Below are 27,771 nucleotides of genomic sequence, written 5' to 3'. Positions count from 1 at the left end.
TTAAAGTGAACTGGAAAAGGGGTATTGGTGCTATGATCATGAAAAAACAAGGTGTTTCTACAAATTATTCAGAATAACAATAATAGAAATTTAATAAAAATACACATTTGGAAATTTAAGTTCTGTAATATTAAGATTTTACATTTTTCTTCTTTTTTTCTTGCAATACATTAAAAGCTTCATCTCTGCCAATTATACTGCTCTGTTTATATACAGCCATGGTTATAACAAAACACAAATTGGAAATTTTACAACATTTGGGAAGAAAATGATTGTCTTTCACATTTAATTTAATTTAGTTTTTTTTTTTTTTGCAGCAAGTTATCATTTTGTTTGAAGGTTTTATTAATGGTTGGAAATATAAGCCCCTAAAATACGTACATACATACTTTTTATTGGAAGAAGCAACATATGAGGAACTCCTATGTTATAATTATTGCTTGGGGGAAAACACAATTGCCACAGACATTCCCTTCCAAAATTAATCTAAATGGAATAGAAAATGTTACACTATAACCCACAAAAGCATTCAAAATAAGCCCTTTCTGAATTACCCAAAAAGTTAAGATAATTTATCAGTTATATTTAAAACCCTAGATATATTTATGATTTGCTTTTGTTCCAGAACCTGCAAGAATCTACTAATTTTACTATTTTTGATTTTTTTTTTTTTGATATCTTAAAAAAAAGAAAAAATATTTGCAAGTTCTGGAACGGAGCAATTACTCAATTCACATTTCAAATCCATGTCCGTATGTAGTTTAAAACACAGATAAAATTATCTAAACAATCTAGATAATTTATCCACATTATAAACATAACTTATCCGCGATTTTCACATTACGTTTAAAATTTATGTGGACTAAAGAAGAGAATAAAAATACACGTTGCGCCTTAACTAATTTTAAATGGAAGGTGCTTACACCTGGGAAGTTTTTGCTGATTCTGAAACTACAATGCTAATAGATGAGAAATATCAAGAAACAAAAATAATCGCCGGAGTGATTTTCAAATAAATCGCGATATAAGTTCACATTTTTAGAGGTTCTTTAGGTTTTCACGATTTTGCTTGGAAACCGCGAGTCTTATGTAAATGGGCCTAAAGAAAATGCTGTAGCTGTGAACATTCTCCACAAGATTCATCTTTATGACATTTTCGTAGGTTTTACCATTTTTGAGATATAGAAGTTCAAATTGAGACAATGCACTAGGCAAAAATAAATCATCCAATCTTTAGGCCCATTTACATAGGACTCGTGGTTTCCAAGAAAAATCGTGAAAACCTAAAGAACCCCTAAAAATGTGAACTTAAATCGCGATTTATTTGAAAATCCCTCCGGCGATTTTTTTTTGTTCCTTGATATTTCTCATTTATGAGCATTGTAGTTTCAGAATCTGCAAAAACTTCCCAGGTGTAAGCACCTTCCATTTAAATTTGGTTAAGGCACACCGTGAATATTCTAGATAATTATTAATGTTATCCACAAATTGCTGTTTCTTTGTCTACTTTATAAAAAAAATATAAAACATTACATACATAAAAATATAATATAAAACATTACTTTAAGTGGATAGACAATTCACCTACATTACAAAAACAAAATACGACTATTTTTTAAATAACAAGTAAAAAAGAATCAGTCGGCTTTGCCTCAGCCTGTGTGAATTGAAATATTAATCTACGGACTGATCGAATGTATTTCGGGTCTTTTTAGAATTTTGTGGCCATTTTGTACCTTTGAACTTGCCGACGATAATGTGGATTAGGATTAAAGTTTTGCGGAGGGGGGCTACTTAAATGAATAGACGACATATTAAGTGGATCTGATTTTGAGAGTCATATCTTTTTAATATATATATTGGGCACACTAGTTATTTCAGTGGGTCATCTTATAACTTTTGGACCAGTATGCCAGGAAGCATGGACCTGTCCACGGAAAACATAATATGACTGTAAACAGCAGGACCACAATGAACAGCATCGGCATTCATTTCCAAAGCATCTTCGAAGAGACCTTTAACTGCATTTCGACACGAATGTTAAACTTTTGTGGGGGAGGTACCCTAAAGCATAGTACACACGGTCCAACAAAACTGACAGTCATCGAGGTCTATTTCGTTAATATCAAAGTCTAGTTGAATAATTTCTTTCCTAATCACTAAATTATACCTTAAATGTTGTATTTCAATCATTTTTAGCTAACAAACAGTTTTTATTTGCCAGAAAATTGCCGTAAAAGTACGTTGACTGTCAGTTTTGTTGGACCGTGTGTACTATGCTTAAGGGGAAGAAAAGTTTTCGTGCTCTCCAGCGACTACATATAGGGGTTTTTACACCTTTCGGGCTGTTTCCTCAAGAAGTACGGACTTGCCCCTGAAAAAACATTTATCGTCGTAATTGAGGTAGCGAATGCAAGTTGCTTCAACAGAAATCAAAGTGTCTCGAGAGCAGGTCTTAAAGTGAACCTATCCGAAATTTTGTGTGGAAGGTACCCGAGGGAGTGGACAAATATAGTCTATATTTAAACTTGATTTATATCTGGTAGATGTATTAAGATGTGTAAAGTATGGACCAAATTGTTCACTCCCTTCAAGAGTTATCGTGCGCACAATTTTTCCGAACATTTTTGAACTTTTGTGGGGAGGTACATGAAGGAATGAACCGATTTGGATTATATTCGAACATAAACTATGTTTGGGCAAAATATTACGAAGGCCAAATTTTGGACCGAATTGGCAGATCCGTTCGAGATTTATCTTGCGCTCCAACCACTACACACGGTGTCATAGGGGTTTTTTTTGCACCTTTCAGGCTATTTTCTCAGGAAGTATGGACTTGCCCCTTAAGAAACTTGTACCGTCGTATGGGGGACAGCGAATACAAGTTGCTACAACAAAAATCAAAGCGATTCGAGGGCAGGTCCTAAACTGAACCTTTCCGAAATTTTGTGTGGGAGGTACCCGAAGGAGTGGACCCATTGAGTCCATATTTAAACTTCGTTGAAGTCTGGTAGAACTTTCACGATGTACAAAGTGTGGGCCAAATCGGTTACTCCCTTCAAGAGTTATCGTGCGCACAAATTTTCCGAATATTTTCGAACTTTTGTGGGGGAGGTGGGGGAGGTACAGGAAGGAGTGGACCGATATAACCCATCTTCGAACTTAAACTAAGTTTGGGCAAAATATTACGAAAGCCAAATTTTGAACCAAATTTTGAACCGAATCGTGCGCACCAGCCAGCCAGACAGACGGACGGACATGGCTAAATCAACTCCAAATTTTCTGAAACACATTTCGTCCAAACATACTTGGGGTCTAAAACCATTATTTCGATGAGGCACTTTTTGCCCGTATGAAAGTGTATATACCCTCTCGTTAGCATAAATGCTGAGGGTATAATAAAACAAAATTGTGATGAAACCGATATGTGCCATACCCGGAAATGAATGGTATTCGGTAGTAGCGACCCTTTATGACGTCTTTACGGACGACTTAAAGGTTATTTTAAGGACGACTTCTTAAAATACGACCCTAAAGTCCTCTTAAAACCTACCTAAATTTGTCTTAATAGACGACCCTAAAGTCGCCTTAATAGATAATCCCAAAGTCATCTTAATACCCGACCCTAAAGTCGTCTAAATAGACGACCTCAAGGTCGTCCGTAAAGTTTGAATCCTAAATAACAAAGGCAAGAATTTTCGTCTTAATAGACGATCTAAAATCGTCCTCAAAAATTACCTTAAAGTCGATTTAATAAGCTATTTTAAACTTGTCCTTAAAAGACGACCTTTGAAGTCGTCCTCAACGACTACCTTAAATTCATCCTTAAAGTCGTCCTTAAAGACGTCATTCTTAAAGATGTACTTAAAGTCGTCCTTAAAGAAGTATTTAAATCATAATTAAATACGGTCTTTATGTTATCCATAAAGTCGATCTTAAAGTCGTCCATGAAGACGACCTTAAAGTCGTCCTTAAAAACGACCACTAAAGTCGACCTTCAAGCTTTCCTTAAAGACAAACTTAACCTCGTATTTAATGAAGAGCTTAAATCATCCTTGAAACACCCATTAAGCCAAACTTTGAGTCGTTTTAATACACGATCTTAGAGTCGTCGTTAAAGACGACCTTAAAATCGTACTTAAAGCGAACTTTTTAAGTCGTTTTTTAAAGGCGATCCTTAAAGACGACCTTTAAAGTCGTCCTTAACGTCAAGTTTTAAGTCGTCCTTTAAGGCGACGTTAAAGTCCTCCTTAAAAACATCCTTAAAGACGGCCTTAAAGCCGACCCTAAATTCGTCCTCAAAGACGACCTTAAAGTCGTTCTCACAGACGTCCTTTAAGTCGTTCTTTAAGACGACCTTCGAGATCAACTTGAATTCGCTCTTAAAGACGAACTTTAAGTCATCCTTAAAGACGACATTAAAGTCGTCTTAATTGACGTCCTTAATGTCGTCCTAAACGGCGACCTCAATGTCGTTCTTAAAGATGACTTAAAGATCATCTCGAAGGTCTTATATTCAGACGATTTTAAAGACGCCGATTAAGACGACAATTGGCCTTGGCTATTTAGAATTTGCACCGTAAAATGCTGAAAAACTGAAACCAACACTGGAGGAACATTGTTTTGAATTGGTTAAAGGGAACATTTGAAAATCACACGATATTATATACAATTTTACATTGAAAGTATATTTGAGCAATTTATTAAAACGAAATTTACATTATTGTATAAATTACTGGAGGTATAGTGCAAATATTATTTGCATTCGGGTGTGTTCTGAGACAAACTTCACCTCTCACTTCACGCCAAAAGCATTTTGTTCCCCCCATTTACTCTTATTTTTCGAGTATTTTATGGAAGGACTAGGGTTTACTCTTCTTTTGAAATGTCCCAATGAATCATAGCCCCAAGAAATTCGCAAAAAATAGGAGTAAATGCGCTAAATAAAATGCTTGAGGTGTGAAGTGAGAGGTGAAGTCTGTCTCAGAACATACCTGATTAGTTTGACATTAACTCCTACCCACTACTTTCTTAACTGACCATCTAAGTTTTTTCCGTTATAAATGAACTATTCCCATACAATTACATACGAAATTATTTCTAATAAATATCTATATTTTTTGATGAGGAATAAAATTAATAAACATACATATGGGTTAAAATTAAATACTCTATAGACAAGTTAAGTACATAAATATACAAATTTCCACTAAAACTAGCATAATTTTCTTTTTTTTTTCATTTCAAGTTTTTATCATCATTACTATCTGACAAAAACTAATTTTACACAAGATATACACTAGACGACTAAATACTAAACAAAATTCAATTGAATTTAATTTAAATATTCATTGAAGTCCTGATGATGTGAAGTGGGTGGTAATAGTAGTGGTTGTTGTGGTGGTATTGGTGATGGTAGTAGTAGTAGTAGTAATTATATTGACACACACACAAAACGTATGCAGATTAGCATTGATTACAACAAAACAACACACAACAAACATCACATCAGGAGATTTTTTGTTTTTGTTGCCAGTTGGTTGATTGGTTGGGAAGGTGGTTTGTTGGTGGTGATGATTGGTTGATTGGTAGTAGTGTTTGTTAATATGTTATTATTTTTATTATTAAATGAATTATTGTTTTGGTTGTTGGTAAGCATTTTAAATGTGAGAAAACAAAGGGAAAGAGGAAAAGGTTGAAGAGTTTATGATTATTATTAGGATATCACAAGTACATAAAAGTAGTTATTTTTTTTTTAATTGCTATTATTTACTAAACAACAACTATGGCATACAATTGGGCTAAGTATTTTGTATTTGGCAATATTAGTAGAGGAGGTGGGGGTATTTGCGGTAGAGACATGGAAATCTCATAAACATGCATGGAACAGCAGCAACACACTAAGTGAATTCGACTCAACTTGGAACAATACCAAATAACCTTTACTCTACAATCCTAGTACTGAGGCTAACAAGAGAGGTAGTAGTAGTAAAAACATAATAAAACAAACAACAACAAACGACATCATGCAAAACTTATAGAAGAAGAAAACAAACTAAATCTTAAGATGTTAACATAAACTCTACAAAAACAGAAGACACACAGCTCTAGTTCTATATTGTAGTATTGTACTATTTTGTTTATATATAAATGTATTAAATATAAATTATGAATATAAATAAAATTTATTTTATCTTTTTCGTTGGAAGGACTTTGAAGTTACGGTATTTTAGGACGGCAATTGGTTTTTTTTCGTTTACTTAAATGTGTTTCATTGGAAGTTGAACTTTTTTCAATTTGCTATGGCAAGTTACTTATATTACAAAGAATTTGACAAGATATTTTACGGCATAGAAAAGTAAATGGGGATAAAATAATTTAAAAATATATATGTGTAGTTTATAATGTGTTTGGAATAGGATATTTGATATTATTCATTTAACATTGAAAATGATAAACAATTCATTAAATAGTATTCATGTTCCCTTAAGGTATGGAGGGGGTTCTTTATCCACACAGCTATGAATCGTACAAAATGATTGTATATCTTTACTAAAAGATAATAGTCTTATGAACGGATGGTAAATATTATAGAGAACAAATATTACAGAACAGAATACATTCTTTAGAACTGTATTCGTTTTGTATGTCCTTTTTTTCAAAATCGTGATTATGGACACAATTATATTGTAAATATCAAAGCTAAACCAAACACATTACAACATTTGTCATTAGTGATATAATATTGAATTAATATACTTTTTTTTGTTTTTAATAAAAATAAAGTGGAAGGAATAATTTTACCATAATATAATGCAATTTGTTTTTTTTTTACATTATCCCTAGAGAGCTTTGCTGTAGGCAGTCAATTTTGTTAAAAGCATGCACATACAACTCGTTATTGCACATAAGTACATATACATACATATTTATACATAGTATATGTACAAAACAAATTATTATAACAATATTATTGGATAAAATGTAATTAATTGTAATAAAAATTATACGAAAACAAATAAGCGAATATATGTGTATATAAAAATTATTGTAAAGAATAAAAGAATTCCTCTTTCTTTTGGAGGAGCGAAATTAAATCGATATTTAAAAATATTTTTTTAATCCATATTATTTCAATTTTTTTCAAGTAAAAGTAAAAGAAATAGAAATTTTTGAAACTGTGATTAAAAATAAATTTTGTAAATTTAAAATAATGATGAATATACGCAACAAGAAAATTAAAAATATAACAACAACGATGAACTCAGCATTGGATGCGTTTAAAAAGAAAAAAGGGTACTAATTAGCTAGTTATTAATAAAAAAATAACATAGGATGCGTTTGCGTTAGCGCTTTACAGATGCTGATATTTTTTTTTCATTTGCTTTAGCATTGCTTTTTGTTTATAAATCATATATTTCTGGCGTACTAACCTCTTGCAGGAGATCCTGAGATGCAATAGCTTTCAAGACATTCTTTTTAGATGTCTCTTGTATTTCTCCGCCAATTAATAGTTCATCCAATATGAAATATGCTTTCTCAAAATTGAAAATAATGTCCAATTCACAGACCTGAAATTAAAGAAAAATTATTCAAATAAAATTCAAATTAGAATCGAGGGAATAAACTCGGTAGGGCAGATTCAAGTCAAAGACAGTCTACAACGAAAAAAAATCACCTGTAAAATAGCAGGATAATAACAAAGACCACAAAGACTTCTAAAAACTTTTGTGCTAGAGGTGTATAAAGAATTGGACATAAATACTGGGAGATTTCGGGCGCCTTTCAAGACGATCCAAAAAGTGACATTAAACTGGATTAATGCGTAGGAGTATTATAGCTTTAAACTACAATTTAAGAGTAGAATTTGAAATTTTGTGTGGGTGATAGCGGAAGGAGTTGCCTAATATAGCTCAGTAATTCTGGAACGGGAAAAACCCATTTCTCGAGAAGTATGCATTTCCCCAGATAAAAAAATGTATTTTTGTGTTCAGAATAATAACCCATATATATTGTAAACATTTTAAAGATATTGCAGGTCCGCTCCTAACACCTACTTAAACTCGACATTTTCTTTTAAATTGTAATATTTCCCCAATAGCATGCCGTCGGACCGGGGTTTAAGATTTTCACCTAGGGACAGGTGCAAAAGTAGGCTACGCGAAGCAAATTTTCTTGTATATTATAAATTTAGGTGAGATGAGATTCAAGTCTTTCAGGGTTACGCAATGTTTTGGAATTTGAAGGTCTACACGTCTATACAAACGTTTCAGAAGAATCGAGAGGTCGCGTGTTAATCCGGCTTATGCCGTCAGGAAGTATGGTCTTGGCCAGGAAAGAAACTAAAGTCGCTGTAAATGTGGCTACAAGGAGAAAATTTGGTAAAAATTTCGGCTTAAGATGAGTTTAAGCATTAAGCTCGGACCGGGACCAAATTTTTTCCACAAGAAGGTCTCCTTACCCTAATCATAATTATATATAACATTAACTGCGGAAGTCCATACTTCCCGAGATATGGGCCTTCGAAGTTCCGAAAATTCCCTTGTTAAATGTCGGCTACTTAGAAGATATTTTGTTCCCGTGCCCCAGATTTGCACCAGTCCATAGCAAAACGTCTTAAATCCCCGGCCGAAGGCGGCTATATAGAAAAAAAATTATAATTTTATTTGAGCTTAATGCTTAAACTCAACTTGCTCCTAATTTTCAAATCGACACTCGTAAGTTATCGTATTCACCATTCATTGTGGGGTGTTTTTGAAGTTTTTGTGCTATTATCTCAGGAACGATTGTCTTGCCCTCGAAAAAAATTTACCGTCGTAATAGGGGCCGCAAAAACAACCTGTTGCAAAAAAGAATTAAAACTATTCCAGACATGTCCTTATGATATGATATATGATGATATATGTATATTGTAATAAAAATATAACATTTCACAAATACATAGTACATATACCTATTGAGATAGCATTAATATTTTGGCATGTGTATTCTTGATTAGATTTTCTAATAAGAGACAATGTATTTCAAAAACTTGTCAAGCTGAATTGCATTCAACTGATTCACACAATCAAAGTATCTTCACAAAACAAAAACTAACTTCATAAATAGAAAGTAAATGGGTCAAACACAGATACCCACATACATCGAACTATCGAACATCAAATGTGCCCTTTATCTTTTTTCAAGTCAACACACATTGTCTTTTGAAAGATATTGATAAGAAGCATTGTTATTTGAGATCGATTGTATCAATCACTGTAGTTTTCACACATTGAAGTTACTTTATAATTATTACATCGAAATAAATACTTACACTACCAAAATATTTATCCAATAACTCCACATAGCGATGAATAATTTCTAATGTTAACAATTCATTGTCATTCTGTTCAATAGCACAGCAAAAATATAAACTGGCATAGCTGTAAAAAAATTCAAAAATAAATTAACAATTAAAAAACTTTATCGCAAAATATTTCTTAACAATTACCGTTTGTAAACAATCTTGCAATCTTTCCACTCCAAGAAAGAACACATTTTTGGTTTACGGGCCAAAATTGTTGTCACCAATTCACGGGTAATCTTCTTCTTAACCTTGTCAGGATAGGCATTATACCATTTTTGTAAACGTAATTTGCCCTGACGGCTAAATAAAAGCATAAATAGCATCTAAAATAAAAGAAAAAGTAAGTATTGAACTAGGTTCCTATAATAATAAACAGAAATGTTACAAAAGCCCCTTCAAAAATAAAAATAATTGCAGCCACACAAAAATTTTTTGGGGCGTCATCATTTTTCTGAAACTCCTCGTATTGTCTTAAAATTGTGTATTTCATTGCAAATCTTACCATTTTTGAAACGGCCTTTCTCTAGTATTACAGTTTGTGATATTATATCTCCGATTTTCTTATAAAATTCTTAAATTCATTGAAATAAAAAATCTTTTCAATAGCACTGCAAGAAAAAAATATATTCCAGTGAATGAGTGTATCTGTGCACTGAACATACTCACTGTCAAATGTGTCATTACTAAGTAGCGTTGCCATTTTTTAGTGTTACTCTGACACTGTTACCATATTCCATTTTTCATAAAATATGTCCCAATTTACATTGGGCGAGTTTACTTGCGGCAATTGTCATTTTGTAGGAGAGAGAGGTGAGGCATATGGTAACCCTTTGCCTCTCAGCACCCTCTCTCACCTACAAACTGACAATTGCCGCAAGTAAACTCGCCTAATGTAAATTGGGACTATGTAGGGATCTTCTTTCCTTTAAGGGCTGTTTACACCATATATCAATGTCATATGAGCTGTAATTTCTTTCACCCATTCGACATTCTCTATGTTTGTCAAAATTGACGTCATCTATACAACTTTCAATTTGTGCGTTCATACCTACAAGTGTTATTTTCGTATGACATAACCTATAAATATAAAAACAGCTGTTTTTGTCATTGTTTACATTTATTGTTGAGTTGCAAATTTGGGCAAATTTTAATTTTGGTTGAAGGAAAATGAATATCTAGCATGTTTGTTGTGGTAGAATAGGTTTTTGGGGTTATAGAGGCATTCATGTTTCGACCAATCGCTTCTTTCGACCAATCGATCTGAAAATAACATTATAAACGCCCTTTATTTACTTTTCTAAATAGTTAAATATACATAACTTTCCATTTTCTTTTTTAAAAGATTTTGTTTTTCAATTTTTTTTGAGAATGCCAGAAAACAGCTGATAAATGTATGTTTACATACGAGAATGCCGTATCAAATAGAGCGCTCCCTAAATGAAAAATTTACATATGAGTTGCCAAATCATTTTGATAGATGAAAATTTTTAATAGTGGTCACACTATGTGTACAACATTCGCAGGTAGAAAATTTGACATCTCATACGACATTGATAGATGGTGTAAACAACCCTTTAGCTACCGCTCTCGGAAAAATATTTTTTAAGCCTTTACCTAATTAACTGCGTGTTGCGTGTGCGTTCAAAAATACAAAAACAAAATACATGTATTTCAAATTGAAAACAAAAACAAATACATGAATTTTGTTTTTGTATTTTTGAACGTACACGCAACACGCAGTTAATTAGGTAAAGGCTTTGATTGTAATGGCCCCGGCCCATACGGTACGTTGTGCGTTGCGTCACGCGTTAAAAACAACAACCACATGAAAAAAATGTAAGTGATGCCAAGTTTGTTATTGAAGTTTTCATGTGGTTGTTGTAACGCGACGCACAACGTACCGTATGTGCCGGGGCCATAATGGCCGCTGCGCATACGGCGCGTTGGACGTTGCGTTTCAACAACCACATGAAAACTTCAAGAACAAACTTGGCATCACTTACACATTTTTATTTTTTTTCATTTCGCGCAACGCGTCTCGCAACGGACCATATGTGCTGCTGGCTTGAGTTTCTAATGGGCCAAATACATGTGCGACGCGTTGCGCGTTGAAAACAACAACCACATAAAAAATGTGTAAGTGATGCCAAGTTTGTTCTTGAAGTTTTCATGTGGTTGTTGTAGCGCGACGCTCAACGCACCGTATGTGCCGAGCCCTTTAACTCTCTCCTTTCGAGAGTTGCAATCTCGGGCACTGGAACAAGATTTTCTATAAAAATGTAAATTTTTTCCAAGTAGCCGGCCTTTAAACAGAGGTATTTTCGTAACTTCACTAACTGTGGAAACGTTTTCAAGTTTTTTCCGAGAGCAGTAGCTAAGTCCCGGTCCACACTAGCGTGAATTTCATTAAAAATTTTAATGAAATTAGGCGTTCTTAAATCGAATTCCTCACTACAGCAATTTTATGATTTTACTCTACTATGGACGTCGATCTAGAGACGCATAATTTCATATCAAAATATCAGTGAAATTACTGTAGTGTGGCCCGGGACTAAAGGAATGAATTGGTCTGTTCCTTTACTTTTAAAAATGGTAAAATTTGTGAGGTGCTCTCCATGGTACAATAATACAGGTAGCATTATCAAGCCAGCTGATGGTAACATAATGTGTCAATTGCCTTGAATTGATGTCAAATTTTGACATCTTATGTTACCAACAATTGCCGATGCGGCTACCTGTGTATTTGTACCATGGTGCTCTCATAGTCGATGGCATGGCCAAATTACAGGTCCGCCAGCAAGCGAATTCTAAGAAAAACAAAGATTTTAAATGTCAAAATTCATAAACAGAGCCGATAAAAAGAGACAACAAGAGACCATTTGGCGAAAATTTTGACAGTTTACATTACAAAAAAAGTTGCTTTGTTGTAGCAATTCGCCGATGCATCTACCTTTGTAATTGTACCATGAATTGTACCATGCATGCTTCGTATGTGTCGAGGCCATGGTACAATTGCAAAGGTATATGCATCGGCGAATTGCTAGAAGAAAGCAACTTTTTTTGTAATGTTAACTGTCAAAATTTTCGCCAAATGGTCTCTTGTTGTCTCTTTTTATCGCTTGTGTTTGTCTATAAAACGTAGACATGCTATCTCTCATATGGTTTTTTGTTTTGATTTTTCATGGCGAATTCCTAGTTTTTTGATGTTTTAGATTCGATCAGCTGGGCTGAGGCATCTACCTTTGTAATTGTACCATGGTCGAGGCCTTACTAGGCGTCATGGTACAATAATACAGGTAGCATTATCAAGCCAGCTGATGGTAACATAACGTGTCAATTGCATTGAATTGATGTCAAATTTTGACATCTTATGTTACCAACAATTGCCGATGCGGCTACCTGTGTATTTGTACCATGCTAGGCGTTTACACCAGACAGTTTGTCTTCAAATACAACTCTGATTTACTAACATATACATACATTTGTCGTTTGTCTCCCAGCTGTCCATCATTTTTTCACAGACAGTAAGGAAGACAAATTTTTGGCATTTTTGTAAAAATAGGTGAAATAATAATTGAAATGTGTTGAAAACAAAAGAACATGGACATAAACAAAATATGTGAACGGAAAATTAAAAGAAATCGACGATTTTCATTCAAAATTTTAAAACTGTTTTTGCAGTTGTCGGGACGCCTACGTAACACAGGCAAGTTGTGCGATTTTGACAATCAATACATGAACTCAACTGTCCTGTCATTTGTAAACGCAGGGTTAACCCGGCAAAAAGCTCTAGTGCAAACGCTGTTTTAATGCCTATTTTTCCAACTTGGCATCCCTACCTTCAACTGTCATAAAATTTTTTTGAGCGGTGACACACTACACGTCGAGAAGAGATTCGCAAAAAAGTGTGTGTGCTGGAGGTGGGACTGTTGGAATAAATATAAATTCGTCGCTTTCTTTAATAAATCCTATATTAAACAATACTTACAGAGTTTTGTGAATTAAAAAATGACACTTAAATTGACCGCTAATGTTGCCAATCCCCCAATAAGTAAGTAGTGAGGTCAACAAAAGTCAATCTATTTTTAGGTTAAAGTGATTGCTCTTGCCTTCTGGCGATATTAAAAGTTGGCAGGAGGTTGGTTCATTTCATCACTTTCGATTGTTGATCGTCAACCTGCAACGTGTATCTGATAGAATAACATCTGTTCCCTCTTTTCGTTTATTAGGTGGTTTGGCAACTGCTCATCTAATTAATGACACTGTACCCGTTGAAATTATTTGGGGAAAAGAGACCTCCTTGTTGTATCCTGACGGCCGGCGTTTGGTTTGCTACTCAAACAATGATGTCTTGCGTGCTTTGGCTAGAGCTGCTCCTGCATATAAATTGTACGGTGAAACTGCCATTGAACGTACCCAAATCGATCATTGGCTATCGTTTTCATTGACTTGTGAAGATGACATATCGTGGGCTATGGAATTTTTGGATAAATCCATTGCTCCCGTTACATATTTGGTGGCCAATAAGCTGACAATTGCCGATTTTGCCTTATTCAATGAAATGCATTCCCGTTATGAGGTTTTGGCCGCCAAGGGAATACCACAACATGTACAACGGTGGTATGATCTGATTAGTGCCCAACCTCTTATTCAGAAAGTATTGCAATCCCTGCCAGATGAAGCTAAAGTTTCATCAAAACTTGTGAATCGTAGCAAGAACAACTCTAAAGAATCATCACCTGCTGTGACGGGCAAAACAAGTGAACGTAAACAAGAGGGTAAATTCGTTGATTTGCCCGGTGCTGAAATGGGCAAAGTTGTTGTACGTTTCCCTCCAGAGGCTTCTGGCTATTTGCATATTGGTCACGCAAAAGCAGCTCTACTTAATCAATACTATGCCCAAGCTTTTGAGGGCAAGTTGATTATGCGTTTTGATGACACCAATCCAGCCAAGGAAACTGTTGAATTTGAAAATGTTATTTTGGGTGATTTGGAATTGTTGAATATCAAACCGGATGTCTTTACACACACATCAAATTACTTTGATTTAATGTTGCAATATTGTGAGCAACTTATCAATGAAGGTAAGGCGTATGTGGATGATACACCACCTGAGCAAATGAAGGCTGAACGTGATGAAAAATTGGAATCAAAGAATCGTTCAAATGGTAAGTTCTACAGCCGTACATTGGTATTCAAAAAATAGTAACCAATTTAATGTTTTTCTATAGATCCCGCTAAAAACATGGCCATGTGGAAGGAAATGTTGAATGGTACAGAGATTGGTCAAAAGTGTTGCGTACGTGCAAAAATCGACATGCAATCTCCCAATGGTTGTATGCGTGATCCCACAATTTATAGATGCAAAAATGAACCTCATCCCAGAACTGGCACCAAATACAAGTAAGTTCGTCATTAAGAGTACTAGTAAAGCGGTACGAAAGTATCTTGTTGTGTATGGAAATTCTTTTGGGTTTTGGCTTTTTTATTTCGGGATGTATGGGATTTCTCTCAATAAAATGTTCTATATTGGCTGACTTCCGACTACTAGAGTAGTTTTATGAGAACCGCTAGTTTCATGCACGAATCCAAAGCAACTGACGTTTCGGAAGTCAGCCTTTGTTATAGTTACAATATCTGTGGAAGGAATTCCAAATACATACGATTGGAACCTCTTAACTAGATTTTATATATATTCATAGTTGTATGTCTTCTATCCGTTTCGGTCAAAACTGAAACTGAAAGCAAACTCCATACATTCTAAAAAATATGCAATACCTTTGTTTGATTTTCAATGAATTTTTTGTTATTGATGATTTTGGCTTTGTGGGAATCATAATGTAGTTAACTCGGAGTTTTGTCCCACAAATCATTTGCTCATAAAAATAATATAATTTTGTATTTATTTATTTTATTTTTTATTTATTATTCCATTTCTTAATACTGATGCCTCCAAGGCCGATAAATGTCTAAGTAGAACTTAAAACTTTTAGTGGTCATCATATCTTTTTCATTTTTCTTTCAGAGTTTATCCCACATATGATTTTGCATGTCCAATTGTTGATGCTATCGAAAATGTTACACACACTTTGCGTACAACGGAGTATCATGATCGTGACGATCAATTCTATTGGTTCATTGATGCTTTGAAATTGCGCAAACCTTATATTTGGGAATACAGTCGTTTGAATATGACCAATACCGTGTTGTCCAAACGTAAATTGACCTGGTTTGTGGAATCTGGCTTAGTTGATGGTTGGGATGATCCTCGTTTCCCCACAGTACGTGGTATTGTTAGACGTGGTATGACTGTTGAAGGTTTGAAAGAATTCATTATTGCCCAAGGCTCCAGTAAATCTGTTGTCTTCATGAATTGGGACAAAATCTGGGCATTCAATAAGAAAGTCATTGATCCAATTGCTCCCCGTTATACTGCCTTGGAATATGATAATCGTGTTATTGTTAATGTAGCCGGAGCCAAAAAGGAGAAAGTTGAAGTTTCTGTCCATCCCAAAAATGAATCTTTGGGTAAGAAAACGGTTACATTGGGCCCACAAATCTACATTGATTATGCCGATGCTGAAGCTTTGAAGGCTGGTGAAAATGCCACTTTCATTAATTGGGGTAATCTAATGATTAATAAAATCAATAAAGATGCTTCGGGTAAAATTACCAGTGTTGATGCATCTTTGAATCTCGAAAATAAGGATTTCAAGAAAACTTTGAAACTTACATGGTTGGCTGTGGAAGATAGTGCCGATGCTTATCCACCCACATATTGTGTTTACTTTGATCATATTATTAGTAAACCTGTTTTGGGCAAAGATGAAGATTTCAAACAATTCATTGGCCACAAGACACGTGAAGAACAATTGATGTTGGGCGATCCTGAACTCAAGAAATGCAAAAAGGGTGATATCATCCAGTTACAACGTCGCGGTTTCTTCAAGGTTGATAATGCTTATGCCCCACCAAGTGCTTATTCGAATGTTGCCTCGCCTGTTATTCTATTCTCTATACCTGATGGCCATACTAAGGATATGCCATCATCGGGATTGAAAATTAATGCAGCTGCTGATGCCAATAAGGCGGTAAGTGAATTGTTTATATTTATTTTAAATTCCTACGAGATTCTTAACCCATACATTAACAATATCCATATAAAGTCCACAATGAATACACCCATCGGAAGAACCAATATTTTTTTTTTAATATTAACATTGGTGCAACACGTTTAAATATTATCTAAATTGTATTAGTCTTCAGTGGAAATAGAGTTTGTTGAGTATTTTCAACGATATCTTATCGCCCATTAACAATGTCTCTTTCCCAATAAGATATAAAATACATAGCAAATTTTTATGGAGTAACTATAAATTATGCCATTTGTTCATGATCTGTAAAAAACCAAAGGCAATGTTATTTTATGAAATTGTGATAATAATTATAGAGCTATGTTGTGTTTTTCAAAATGATTTGTATTGCTGAAATCAGTAGAGATGTACATTCTGGAGAGGTCATAAGTCTGATTTCTATGATACTGAGCTAAATTAAGTTCTGACCAAGGACTACATGCTTTTTAAAAGAGCAATATTTTCCTTCAAATAATGACAACTTATTTCTTTACTAATTGTTTTTTCTTTAACAGTTACACTGAGCACTATTCATCTAACGTCATTAGGTTGGTTTCTTGTTTCTTCTGTTTTATTTTTTTTCTGATCAGAGTGTTGATGTGATGTCTATTTATGCCCTCCACCATAATATGGAGGGTATATTAAGTTTGTTTGTTTGTTTTTTTTTTTTTTTTTTTTGTGACGCATTGAAATAATCATTTGCGACCTTATAAAATATGTATATTTTTGATCAGGTTTTGAATCGATCCATGCATGTTCTTTCCTTCAGTCCAATCGTCTGTGTTAATCAATCTATCATCCACAAAATAGGGATAGGACGCTGAAATATCGGAAAGATGTGTCTTTTATTTGCAGACAATTCAAGTTCGAAGATGGGCTGAATCGGTCCACCCTTTAGCATAGCCCCCATATAAGGGTACCGCCCGATTTGAAGTATTTTGGCGTTTATAGCCACATTTTCAGACTGTGTTAGCTGTGTTTGCATTTAGTGTTCCATGTGGTCAAAAAATGTATCTACAAAAAATTATAGAAATAGGCCCATGTTTTTAGCCCTCATATAACGGTACTACCCGATTTGTGGTATTTTGACGTTTTTTTTTTCATTTTCAAACCGAACTAGCTATAATTTGGCGTTTGGGTTTCCTAATGGTCACAAAACTTATATACTAAAAATGGTGGACATAGGTACACGTTTTGATATAGCCTCGGTATTTTCAGGTATTTTCAAATATTTAAATTTTTTCAATTTATTTTCAATTTTAATGCCCAGTCTTCCGACCTTAAGGCCTCGACACGTAAGAAGCATGGCATTCTTTCATATCTTTCATATCTGATAAAAGACTAAAGACCAAGTTCGACCTAATAAAAAGATTTCAGAATCACATTTGAATTAGGTCGAACTTGGTCTTAAGTCATTTACCAGATATGACTTAAGCAAGGAAGTCATGCTTCTTATTATGTGTCGAGGCCTTTAAGGTAGAAACACAATGACTTTTGTTGCTTGCTTCACGCTCAATTTTATGTAAACGAACAAAGGCCTAGTACTACCTAATACAAATGCTATCTTGGATTTCTTTATTCATTTACAGAAATTCAATGAATATCTCATTGTGTTCTCACCTTAAGGGCTGTATACTACATTTTATGTTAAAATAACAAATTTTATGACAATTCTACTACAAGATGTAGATGTAGATTTTATTGCAAAAGCCCCTGGCGGCCTTTAGAGCCGAGTCATTACAACTATTATTAGCTCTATAGCTTTCAACTTACTTACCTGGCCTATTACAGAACATTTGTTCCATAGGCCGAACTAAGAAAAGATCTCCATTTCTCTCTATTTGTTGCTTCGCACTCTGGAATACCGCGCCTTTTCATTTCATCATCCACTTGTTTGCGCCATCTATTCCTTGACCTGCCAATTCTGCGTGCACCGCCAAGCGGTCCGTATTTATACGCCTTTTTAGCGGGTTCATCTTAGCTCATTCTTATGATATGGCCAAGCCAACGCAATCGCTGCATCTCGATACGTTTAACTATATTGATGTCGTTGTATAGCAGATACAGCTCGTGGTTCATGCGACGTCGGTATTCACCGTCAACGCAGATTGGTCCGTAGATCTTTCGAAGAATTTTTCTCTCAAACACACCAAGCACTGCCATGTCTGCTTGCGCAAGTACCCAGGCTTCGGAGCCATACATCAGCACGGGTAGTATCAGTGTTTTGTAGAGCGTTATTTTTGTTTGACGAGATGTGGCTTTGTTTTTAAACTGCTTACTTAAACCAAAGTAGCATCTGTTGGCCAATACAATTCTTCTTTTTATTTCACAACTGATGTCGTTTGTTGTGTTTACGGAGGTGCCGAGGTAGACGAAGTCTTTTACTACCTCAATATTATAGGAACCAACTTCCACAGTCGGTCCGAGCTCAATGGACGCATTGCGCGTCGACACCATCAACTTGGTCTTCTCACCGTTTACCGCCAGACCGACTTTAGCAGATTCTCCTTCGACCTTCATAAAGGTGTCAGTTACTTCTTTTACTGATCGGCCCATGATGTCTCTATCATCAGCATAAGCAAGTAACATGTGGCTATTGGTGTAGATTGTGCCACTTCTTTTGATGTTTGCCTCTCGTAAACCTTTTCCAGCAGGATGTTGAAGAGATCACACGAAATGCTGTCTCCTTGTCTGAAACCAAAATCCAAGTATGGATTTTGCGGCTTTTTGCATGGAGTGGGCAATGCTTTGCCATTGCGCTGATATGTTATCGGGATGAGGAGTGCTTTGATTAAGCAATTGGGCTAGTTGAGTGGAATATGCTGTGGCTATCTGTTGTGATTGCAGCTTACCGATGTCTAACTTTCGTGTTGTTCGTTTAAGCGGGTGCGTACCTTTGCTGCAACAAGGTAGTGGTCCGAATCAATGTTTGCGCCTCGGAACGATCGTACATCCAACACGCTCGATGAATGTCTTCCATCTATCACAACATGATCAATTTGATTTCTTGTTTTCTGATCTGGAGAGAGCCAGGTACCCTTATGAATATCGAGATGATTAAATCTGGTACTGCTAACTACCATGTTTTTTGCAGCTGCAAAGTACATCAGCCTCCTACCATTGTCAGGTGTTTCACTGTGGAGACTGAATTTCCCGACTGGTGGGCCAAAGATATTCTCCTTTCCAATTTTGGCATTAAAATCGCCTAGAATGATTTTAATATCATGGGCAGGGCAACGGTCATATGTTTCTTCTAAGCGCTCGTAAAATATATCTTTGGTCTGTTCGTCCTTTTCTTCAGTGGGAGCATGAGCGCAAATAAAGCTGATGTTGAAGAATTTAACTTTTATTCGAATTGCAGCAAGTCTTTCATTCACTGGGGTGAAGCTTGATACCAGATGTTTTAGCCTCCGACTAACAACGAATCCGCAACCAAACTCATCCTTTACGTCATGGCAGCTGTAATACAGTGCGTCACCTATAGGTGTTGTTGTGACGCCTTTCCCAATCCATCGTATTTCCTGTATGTCAGTAATATCGGCCTTATACTTTTCAAGTACGTCTGCCAATGCGAAGACTGCACCTTCTCTATAAAGAGTGCGAACATTCCAGGTGCAGATTCGGAGATCATGGTCCTTAAAACGTTTGCGGGGTTCGTCAACTTTAGAGAGGTTTGTTTTTCTTTTCTTTCGTTTTTTCATAGTAGGCTGTTTTTTCTAGGGGAGGGTTACTAACCCGATGCCCAAACCCAAGTTTTTAACGTTCTTATGGGTGAACGCGCGGCACATGTTAGCTCACTACCTTTAACGGGTGTTAAAGGCAGTTCCCCAGGTGACACCACGGGGAGGTCAGTGTTGGGATGAAAGAGGGACCAAGATAAATACTGGGCTTTGCCATCTTAAAACCGGTCAGGACCGTTGCTTGATATCTTCCATCCCCTACGTCATTCCCTATAGCTTTCAACACTGTAAAAATTTCGTAGGAGTAAATCAATATAATAGGCCATATTCTCCAAGAAATATTACGATGTGCAAAGTTTGGACCATTTTGTGGGAAGGAAGTTGTTGTTGTTGTTGTTGTAACAGTGTTTTTGTTATGTTTATTTGTTCGTTCCTCTGTTCAATCTGGCTCTGGGTCTATCTCCAGTTCCAGAAAAATGGCTGCTTCGATGGGATGTAGCCACAGATCCACTGGAGTTAGATGGGTAGGTTCGGTGGGGCAGTTAAAAAGGTGTTGTGTGTCGTGCGGGCCCATGCCGCATACAGGGCAGATGTTTTGCACGGCGCGATCGATTTCCGCCCAATAAGAATTTAGGCGATTGCAATATCCCGAGCGTAGTTGAGCCAAAACTACTCTAGTTTGTCGTGGCAACTGACGCTCCTCAGCTGCGATAGATGGAGGATGTACTCCGAGTACTTTATTCACACTATAATTGCTTAAGGCCTTGGCAACTGCGTCCGTGTGAATGCTATTCAATCCTGCTTGATATGCTTGTTGATCTAGGGGTTCTCTCCTGTATCGTTGGACCTCTCCCTCTAGAGCATGGATATCCTTCCTGATCTCCCTGAATGGGGCGGGCCTACCCACAAGATGGTGATTGGGATGGCTCACACGATAACATCCAAGCAGGTACTGCAACGAAAGCATCTCATTGTGTTGTGTTGTGTGTGTGGGAAGGAAGTGACCCGTTCTGGTCTATCTTCGAACTAATTTTGGACAAAATATTGTCTGAAACTAATTACGTTCACAGATAATTTGGATCCAAAACGATTATTTCAATGAGGCACATTTTTTATAGTTCTACACCTTTTTTACATGTAATTCGAATTGTGTTATTTGTAATTCGAGAATTCCATTTGTAATTGGTAACGTTTTATTTATAATTCGAATTCGAAACATTGTAATTCGAAACATTTCAATTGTAATTCGAATTATTCCATTTGTTATTCGAATTTATCCATTTGTAATTCGAATTATTCCATTTGTTATTCGAATTTATCCATTTGTAATTCGAATTATTCCAATTGTAATTCGAATTATTGTATTTGAAATTCAAATTATTCTATTTGTAATTCGAATTATTATATTTGTAATTCGAATTATTCTGTTTGTAATTAGAATAAATATAAAACCAATGCAACCAAAAAATTTGTTATTTTTTTGTTTCGAATTTCAAATGGAATAATACGAACTACACGTGGAATAATACAAATTTCAAAAGGAATAATTCGAATTACAAATGTAATAATTCGAATTACAAATAGAATAATTCGAATTACAATTGAAATGTTTCGAATTACAAATGGAATAATTCGAATTATAAATGAAATAAGTCGAATTACAAATCACATGCCTCGAAGACCGGCTTTTCGTTTACTAAATTAAACAACATTAATTTAATATCCAATTTCATTATAATTAATGCTATGTAAATGCCCTAATATTTTCTGGAACAGCTCATATGTTACCACCTCTAAATTCTTGTGTCTTCACAAACTTCTCTTAAAACAACGATCAAGTCGTTATCTCACATTAACATTTTTGTAAAAAGAGAAACAATTTCATTCTCTTAAACTGTTCAGTAACCGCAACACGTTATCAAAACACACATTGTTATTGCTACCTCGTGTGCAAGAGCCGTCAACACATAACTCATTCGAGAAGTCAAGTCAAGTTTGTTGGATACCATGAAGATGGTTATACTCGACCTAATCTTTCATTTGTCAAACAACGTTTGGTAGATACGGGTGAGTTGTTATTTTAAACCAAGAAGGAGGAGGGAGTAGACCAAACGTCAACCAAGTCATTTCATATGTTAGATTCATACTTTCCATGTTTGTTGTTGTTCTCGTATGTTTAAACGCAAACACTTTTTCTTCGCTTCAACCAATGAACTTAACTTTATGTGATGACGTATACAATAAAACTAACTACATAGTAATATTATTGTTTTACTTTCATTTTAGGCCGCAACCAATGGTACTACACCTTCCAATGCCAACGATTTAGATCAACAAATTTCAAAACAAGGTGATATTGTACGCGATCTTAAGGCTAAGAAAGCAGATAAGGCACAAATTGATGCTGAAGTTAAGAAACTTTTAGCTTTGAAAGCTGATTATAAGGCAGCAACTGGTAAAGATTGGAAGCCTGGACAGAGCACTCCAGCCCCAGCCACATCGACAGTACCCGCTGCTAACGCTGTTTCAGTTAATGAACAAATCATCAAGCAGGGCGATTTGATACGTGACCTTAAAGCAAAGAAGGCTCCGAAGACTGAAATTGAACCTCAAGTGAAAATTCTTTTGGATTTGAAAGCTTTGTTTAAGAAGTTGTCTGGGCAAGATTGGAAACCTGGTGTATCTGTACCCACTGCTGCTGCCCCACAAACTGCCGCACCTGCCTCGAATGCCGGTGGTGTTGCTGATGTTTTGAATAAAATTACAGCACAAGGTGATAAGATTAGACAGCTAAAATCACAAAAAGCTGACAAAGCTACCATTGAACCAGAGGTTAAATTGCTGTTAAGCCTTAAAGCTGAGTATAAACAATTAACTGGAGAAGAGTGGAAACCAGGTTGTGTAGCCCCCACCCCAGTTGTTGTTAAAAAGGAAAAAAGTCCCGATCAACCATCTGCGAATGTTGTAGCCGATTTACTAAATAAAATCGCTTCCCAAGGTGATCAAATAAGACAGTTAAAAGCAGCCAAGGCTGATAAGGCTACCATTGATCCAGCTGTACAATTGTTACTGGCATTGAAGGCCGATTACAAGAGTCTTACCGGACAAGACTGGAAACCTGGTACCACAGCTCCCGTTGTAGCCAAAACCGAAGTAATTGACTTGACAACTGAAGGAAGCTCAGGAGTTGCAGGTGTATTGGAAAAAATCAAACAACAAGGTGACAAGATACGCGCACTCAAGTCTGAAAAGGCTGCTAAGAACGTAATAGAACCTGAGGTTAAGACTTTACTCGCCCTTAAAGCTGAATACAAAACGCTTACCGGCAAAGATTGGACACCCGACGCCAAAGTTGAACCTAAATTGGAAGCCGTAAAACAAGAACCCGTCAAAATGTCATCCTCACCTGTAACAGAAAAAGATTTACTAACTAAGGAAATCACAGAACAAGGTGACAAGGTACGTGCTGCCAAGACAAACAAAGCACCAAAAGAAGAAATCGATGCTGAAGTTGCAAAACTATTGGCTTTGAAAGCAAGATATAAGGAAGTAACTGGTACAGATTTCCCTGTCGCTGGTCGATCGGGAGGTGGTTCGGCCAAGAAAGCTCCCCAAGAGAAAAAAGAAACTCCCAAACCCGCTAAACCTGCCAAGAAGGAACCAGAAGCTGCCACGGGAGCAGTTAAAAAACAAACCCGTTTAGGCTTGGAGGCCACCAAGGAAGAAAATCTACCCGAATGGTATTCTCAGGTTATTACCAAAGGTGAACTGATTGAATACTATGATGTTTCCGGTTGTTACATCTTACGTCATTGGTCGTTTGCTATTTGGAAATTCATCCGCACATGGTTCGATGCTCAAATCACTCAAATGGGCGTCAAGGAATGTTATTTCCCAATTTTCGTCTCGAGGGCAGCTTTGGAAAAGGAAAAGACACACATTGCTGATTTTGCTCCCGAAGTAGCATGGGTAACGAAGTCTGGTGATTCAGATTTGGCTGAACCAATTGCTGTACGTCCCACCTCCGAAACCATTATGTACCCCGCCTATGCAAAATGGATTCAATCCTATCGTGATTTACCCATTCGCCTTAACCAATGGAATAATGTTGTACGTTGGGAATTTAAACATCCTCAACCTTTCCTACGCACACGTGAATTCTTGTGGCAAGAAGGTCATACCGCCTTTGCCACAAAAGCTGAAGCTGACAAGGAAGTACTCGACATATTGGAATTGTATGCCCAAGTGTACACTGACCTGCTGGCTATACCTGTTGTAAAAGGCCGCAAAACCGAAAAGGAGAAGTTTGCTGGTGGTGACTACACAACCACCGTTGAAGCATTCATTTCTGCCTCGGGTCGTGCCATTCAAGGTGCTACTAGCCATCACTTGGGACAAAACTTCTCGAAAATGTTTGAAATCGTCTACGAAGATCCAGAAACACAACAAAAACAATTTGTCTATCAGAATTCTTGGGGTATTACGACGAGAACAATTGGTGTTATGATAATGGTCCATGCCGATAACCAAGGTCTGGTGTTGCCTCCTCAAGTTGCATGCATTCAAGCCATCGTTGTTCCCTGTGGCATTACCGTAAATACCAAGGAAAATGAAAGAGCCGAATTATTGGATGCTTGCAAAGCTTTGGAAAAACAATTGGTTTCCAGTGGTGTCCGTTGCGAAGGCGATTATCGTGACAACTATTCTCCTGGCTGGAAATTCAATCACTGGGAATTGAAGGGTGTCCCATTGCGTATTGAATTGGGTCCCAAAGACATGAAGGCCAAGCAAATTGTTGCTGTACGTCGTGATACCGGTGAAAAACTTGTCTTGACTATGGACAATATCGAACAGAAAATCAGTGATCTTTTGAAAACCATACACACCAGCATGTTGGCTAAGGCACAAAAGGAATTGGATTCAAGTATTAAACTCACGAAGGATTGGTCAGATTTCTGCAAATTTTTGGATCAAAAGAATTTGTTGTTGTCTCCATTCTGTGGTGAAATTTCTTGTGAGGATAAGATTAAGGCCGACAGTGCACGGTAAGTTGAAAAAATACAGAAGTGTGTGTGTGGAAAATATTGTAAATGTAAATTTGTTTTGTCTTTCCAGTGAGGAAGATGCTGAGCCTGGTGCTCCTGCCATGGGTGCTAAGTCATTGTGCATACCATTTGAACAACCTGCCACCATTACTGATGCTGACAAATGTGTACATCCTGCTTGCACGAATAAACCTAAATATTACACATTGTTTGGACGCAGTTATTAAGTCTAATTATCCCGTCACCATGACGAATTTCATTAATGCTTCAACGAGATTACGAATAACACATAATCAATTCAATACATTTTCCTCGTTTCTTTTGTAATGTTCAATAAAATAAAGGTTGAGAAAAAAATAAACAAGAAAACAAAAACTAGAAGAATTCAATCTTTTGGGATTTTTAAGATATTGCACAAATATGTCAAGTCTGTCTCAGAGATAATGGACAAGACATACCATTACCTCAAAAACTATGGACACAATAGACCATTATCTTAGGGGTCGATTACGGAAAGTAACTCAACAGTAGTTGCGTTGCTAGATGTGAAAATCATACAATTAAAATAACTGAAACGACAGAAATTTTTGTTAAATCCATTCAATATGTGTTTTGAACCTTCAGCTATTAATTTAATTGTAAAAAAGTATGAATTTCAATGCGGAAATGAAAATTTCTATTATCAAATTTGCTGTCGGCAACTCAACTGGAGTTGGGTTGCTATCTATAATCGACCCCTTAGATATGATGAACTATACAGACCATTATTTGAGATATAGTGGACACAATAGACCATTATCTTTGAGATAATGGACCCAATCAATATTTATCTCCGAAATAATGGATTTAATAGTACTATTGTCTCAGAGATAATGGAACTGAAATAGTATCTCAGAGATAATGGATAGCGAAGGCCATTATCTCAAAGATAATGAACCCACTACACCATTATCTCAGAGATAATGGACCCAACAGACCATTATCTCAGAGATAATAGACAATAACATGTAGTGAAACACACGTACCACACATGAAATGTGTTGGTTGTAGTACCAAATCGTGCTACCTATTGCTTACATCAAACCCAATACTTCCCAAAAATCTTCGGATTTATTATTTGTTCATTATTGTCGATGGCACATTGTGCTATATATAAGTATTCTTCACTCATATTTCAAGTTTCGTATTTTATTGTAAAATACCACAAAACACCATTCATTCTAGTTTTTTTTTTTTTTTTTGTTTTAGAGGAAAAACAAGCAAAGCATCTTCAGTTAACAGTACATCTTACACACAACTTATGAACTAAAAATCTAATTAACTTTTTCCAACGACTGATTTGTGCTAGCCGCCTCAACAGCTGCCTTTTCATCTTCTTTTATATCTTCCATAGAGGACATATCGAGACCGGGACCATCTTCATCATCATCTCCATTGCCGCCAGACTTGTTATAAACGGTGGGATATTCTGTAAAACAATCTTGCATTGTGCGGAAAGCTTCATAACAATCGGAACCTTTGGGATCTGCTTCACTATAATGGAAGCAGGAAAATGCTTCACGAAATTGTACACCACATGGCCCGGTTGCCATACCACCTAAACAAGGACAACTCCAATTAATTTCGCCATCTTTTGTGATGATACCTTGAGCGGGTTCGGGTGGTGGCAATTCTATGTTTGATGGTGTAGCATGATCCTCTTTGGTGGCAAATATAACGGTATCTTTACCAAACTTTTTACAATAACCAGAAGACATTTTTACACTCGATTTATAGTTGCAATGGCTTTTCAGACGTCTTGAGAATTGCAAAATGACAAGGTATATCTTGATATCGCCCAATTAATGTAATGGCTGCTCTTGTTTTTGATGAAAACTCTTTTGCTACCTTGAGTATAGCACGCTTTTGTGCACAATCAAACTTCAGTAGTTCTAATTCAGTTTGACCACCGATTTCACCAAAAAACCCAACCAATGAACTTTCAATACTTCCTTGAAAATATGCCGGTGTTAATACAGCTGATGATTCTTCTTTCAATTTCCTATGTTTATTGTTGTTGAATGTGGGTGGTTATCATGTGGAGGAAAACAATAGAAAACATGTTAATTTCGTTCTTTCTTTAATGTAACAATGATGTACTTACAATTCGACGTCTAAATATATGTAACTATTCATAATTCAGTTGCATCCAGGCAACTTCTTGATATATTTTATTAATGATTTAATATAGATTAATCTGGAGTTGTTTTCCAAAATATTTTTACATAAGGTTTTTTAAGGTTAGAAACAGATAGCAAAGTCGTTTGAATAATGACAACGACGTTGATTTTGCATTGTGGTACATGGAAAGGGTTGCCATATTCCTCAAAAACAATTTACAAATGTATAGAGAAAATAGGTCTGTCTGCTTACTTTCCCAGCAAGAACTTTCTCAGAGAATAGGTGTGTACGATAACTTCGCAAGTGAAAAGTACTTGCAAGCACTCAGCAAGTTCTCAGTAACCTCTCTCCACCAATTTTACTCTCTCGAAGCAAAAATTTTGCAGATTGTTATCGAACAGCAATTT

General features: G+C 36.0%; 4 protein-coding genes across 6 annotated transcripts in view; 1 reads left to right on the top strand and 3 right to left on the bottom strand.

The window, feature by feature from the left end:
- Positions 1-10,022, bottom strand: part of AP-1sigma (AP-1 complex subunit sigma-2) — a 35,051-nt gene extending 25,029 nt beyond the window's left edge. For both annotated transcript variants that reach the window (XM_073960524.1, XM_073960525.1), the window contains exons 1-4: positions 9,849-10,022; positions 9,491-9,669; positions 9,314-9,422; positions 7,434-7,571 (exon numbers count right to left, since the gene is read on the bottom strand). In XM_073960524.1, the coding sequence (XP_073816625.1) occupies positions 7,434-7,571; positions 9,314-9,422; positions 9,491-9,669; positions 9,849-9,851 (429 nt within the window). In that variant the 5' untranslated portion in view covers positions 9,852-10,022. The remainder of the gene's footprint in view (positions 1-7,433; positions 7,572-9,313; positions 9,423-9,490; positions 9,670-9,848) is intronic.
- Positions 10,023-13,174: 3,152 nt separating this feature from the next.
- On the top strand, positions 13,175-25,579 carry GluProRS (Glutamyl-prolyl-tRNA synthetase). 2 transcript variants are annotated; one of them, XM_073960491.1, is made up of 7 exons: positions 13,187-13,266; positions 13,337-13,397; positions 13,576-14,514; positions 14,578-14,749; positions 15,372-16,437; positions 22,446-25,204; positions 25,275-25,579. In XM_073960491.1, exons 2-7 carry the CDS (start codon positions 13,355-13,357, stop codon positions 25,429-25,431), a joined length of 5,136 nt encoding a protein of 1,711 aa, XP_073816592.1. In that variant the 5' UTR covers positions 13,187-13,266; positions 13,337-13,354; the 3' UTR covers positions 25,432-25,579. The 2 variants fall into 2 exon arrangements, with proteins under 2 accessions (XP_073816591.1, XP_073816592.1); XM_073960490.1 differs by having other exon boundaries at positions 13,175-13,397.
- A 797-nt stretch (positions 25,580-26,376) lies between these two features.
- On the bottom strand, positions 26,377-26,961 carry LOC141389250 (mitochondrial intermembrane space import and assembly protein 40-B). Its single transcript, XM_073960526.1, has one exon. The coding sequence runs from the start codon at positions 26,959-26,961 to the stop codon at positions 26,518-26,520; it is 444 nt and encodes a 147-aa protein (XP_073816627.1). The 3' UTR covers positions 26,377-26,517.
- LOC141389253 (ribonuclease P protein subunit p14-like) lies at positions 26,377-27,503 on the bottom strand. Its single transcript, XM_073960528.1, has 2 exons — positions 27,348-27,503; positions 26,377-27,245 (listed from the first exon to the last, which is right to left on the bottom strand). Exons 1-2 carry the CDS (start codon positions 27,377-27,379, stop codon positions 26,975-26,977), a joined length of 303 nt encoding a protein of 100 aa, XP_073816629.1. The 5' UTR covers positions 27,380-27,503; the 3' UTR covers positions 26,377-26,974.
- Between the last annotated feature and the right edge of the window lie 268 nt (positions 27,504-27,771).

The sequence above is a fragment of the Musca autumnalis genome, unplaced genomic scaffold, assembly GCF_047663935.1.
Source record: "Musca autumnalis isolate F117 unplaced genomic scaffold, ASM4766393v1 scaffold_1, whole genome shotgun sequence".
Lineage (NCBI taxonomy): Eukaryota > Metazoa > Arthropoda > Insecta > Diptera > Muscidae > Musca > Musca autumnalis.
The sequence above is the reverse complement of the archived record's forward strand: the minus strand, read 5'-3'. Positions and strand labels throughout refer to the sequence as shown.

What these genes read in the sequence shown, in the direction of transcription:
- LOC141389250 (XM_073960526.1), bottom strand. Translation starts at nt 26,961, where the DNA reads ATGTCTTCTGGTTATTGTAAAAAGTTTGGTAAAGATACCGTTATATTT.
- LOC141389253 (XM_073960528.1), bottom strand. Translation starts at nt 27,379, where the DNA reads ATGAATAGTTACATATATTTAGACGTCGAATT. An exon ending in ATATATTTAGACGTCGAATT is followed by an intron (nt 27,246 to 27,347) that starts GTAAGTACATCA and finishes CAATAAACATAG; the next exon opens with GAAATTGAAAGAAGAATCAT.
- GluProRS (XM_073960490.1), top strand. Translation starts at nt 13,355, where the DNA reads ATGACACTTAAATTGACCGCTAATGTTGCCAATCCCCCAATAA. An exon ending in TGTTGCCAATCCCCCAATAA is followed by an intron (nt 13,398 to 13,575) that starts GTAAGTAGTGAG and finishes TTCGTTTATTAG; the next exon opens with GTGGTTTGGCAACTGCTCAT. An exon ending in ATTAAGGCCGACAGTGCACG is followed by an intron (nt 25,205 to 25,274) that starts GTAAGTTGAAAA and finishes TTGTCTTTCCAG; the next exon opens with TGAGGAAGATGCTGAGCCTG.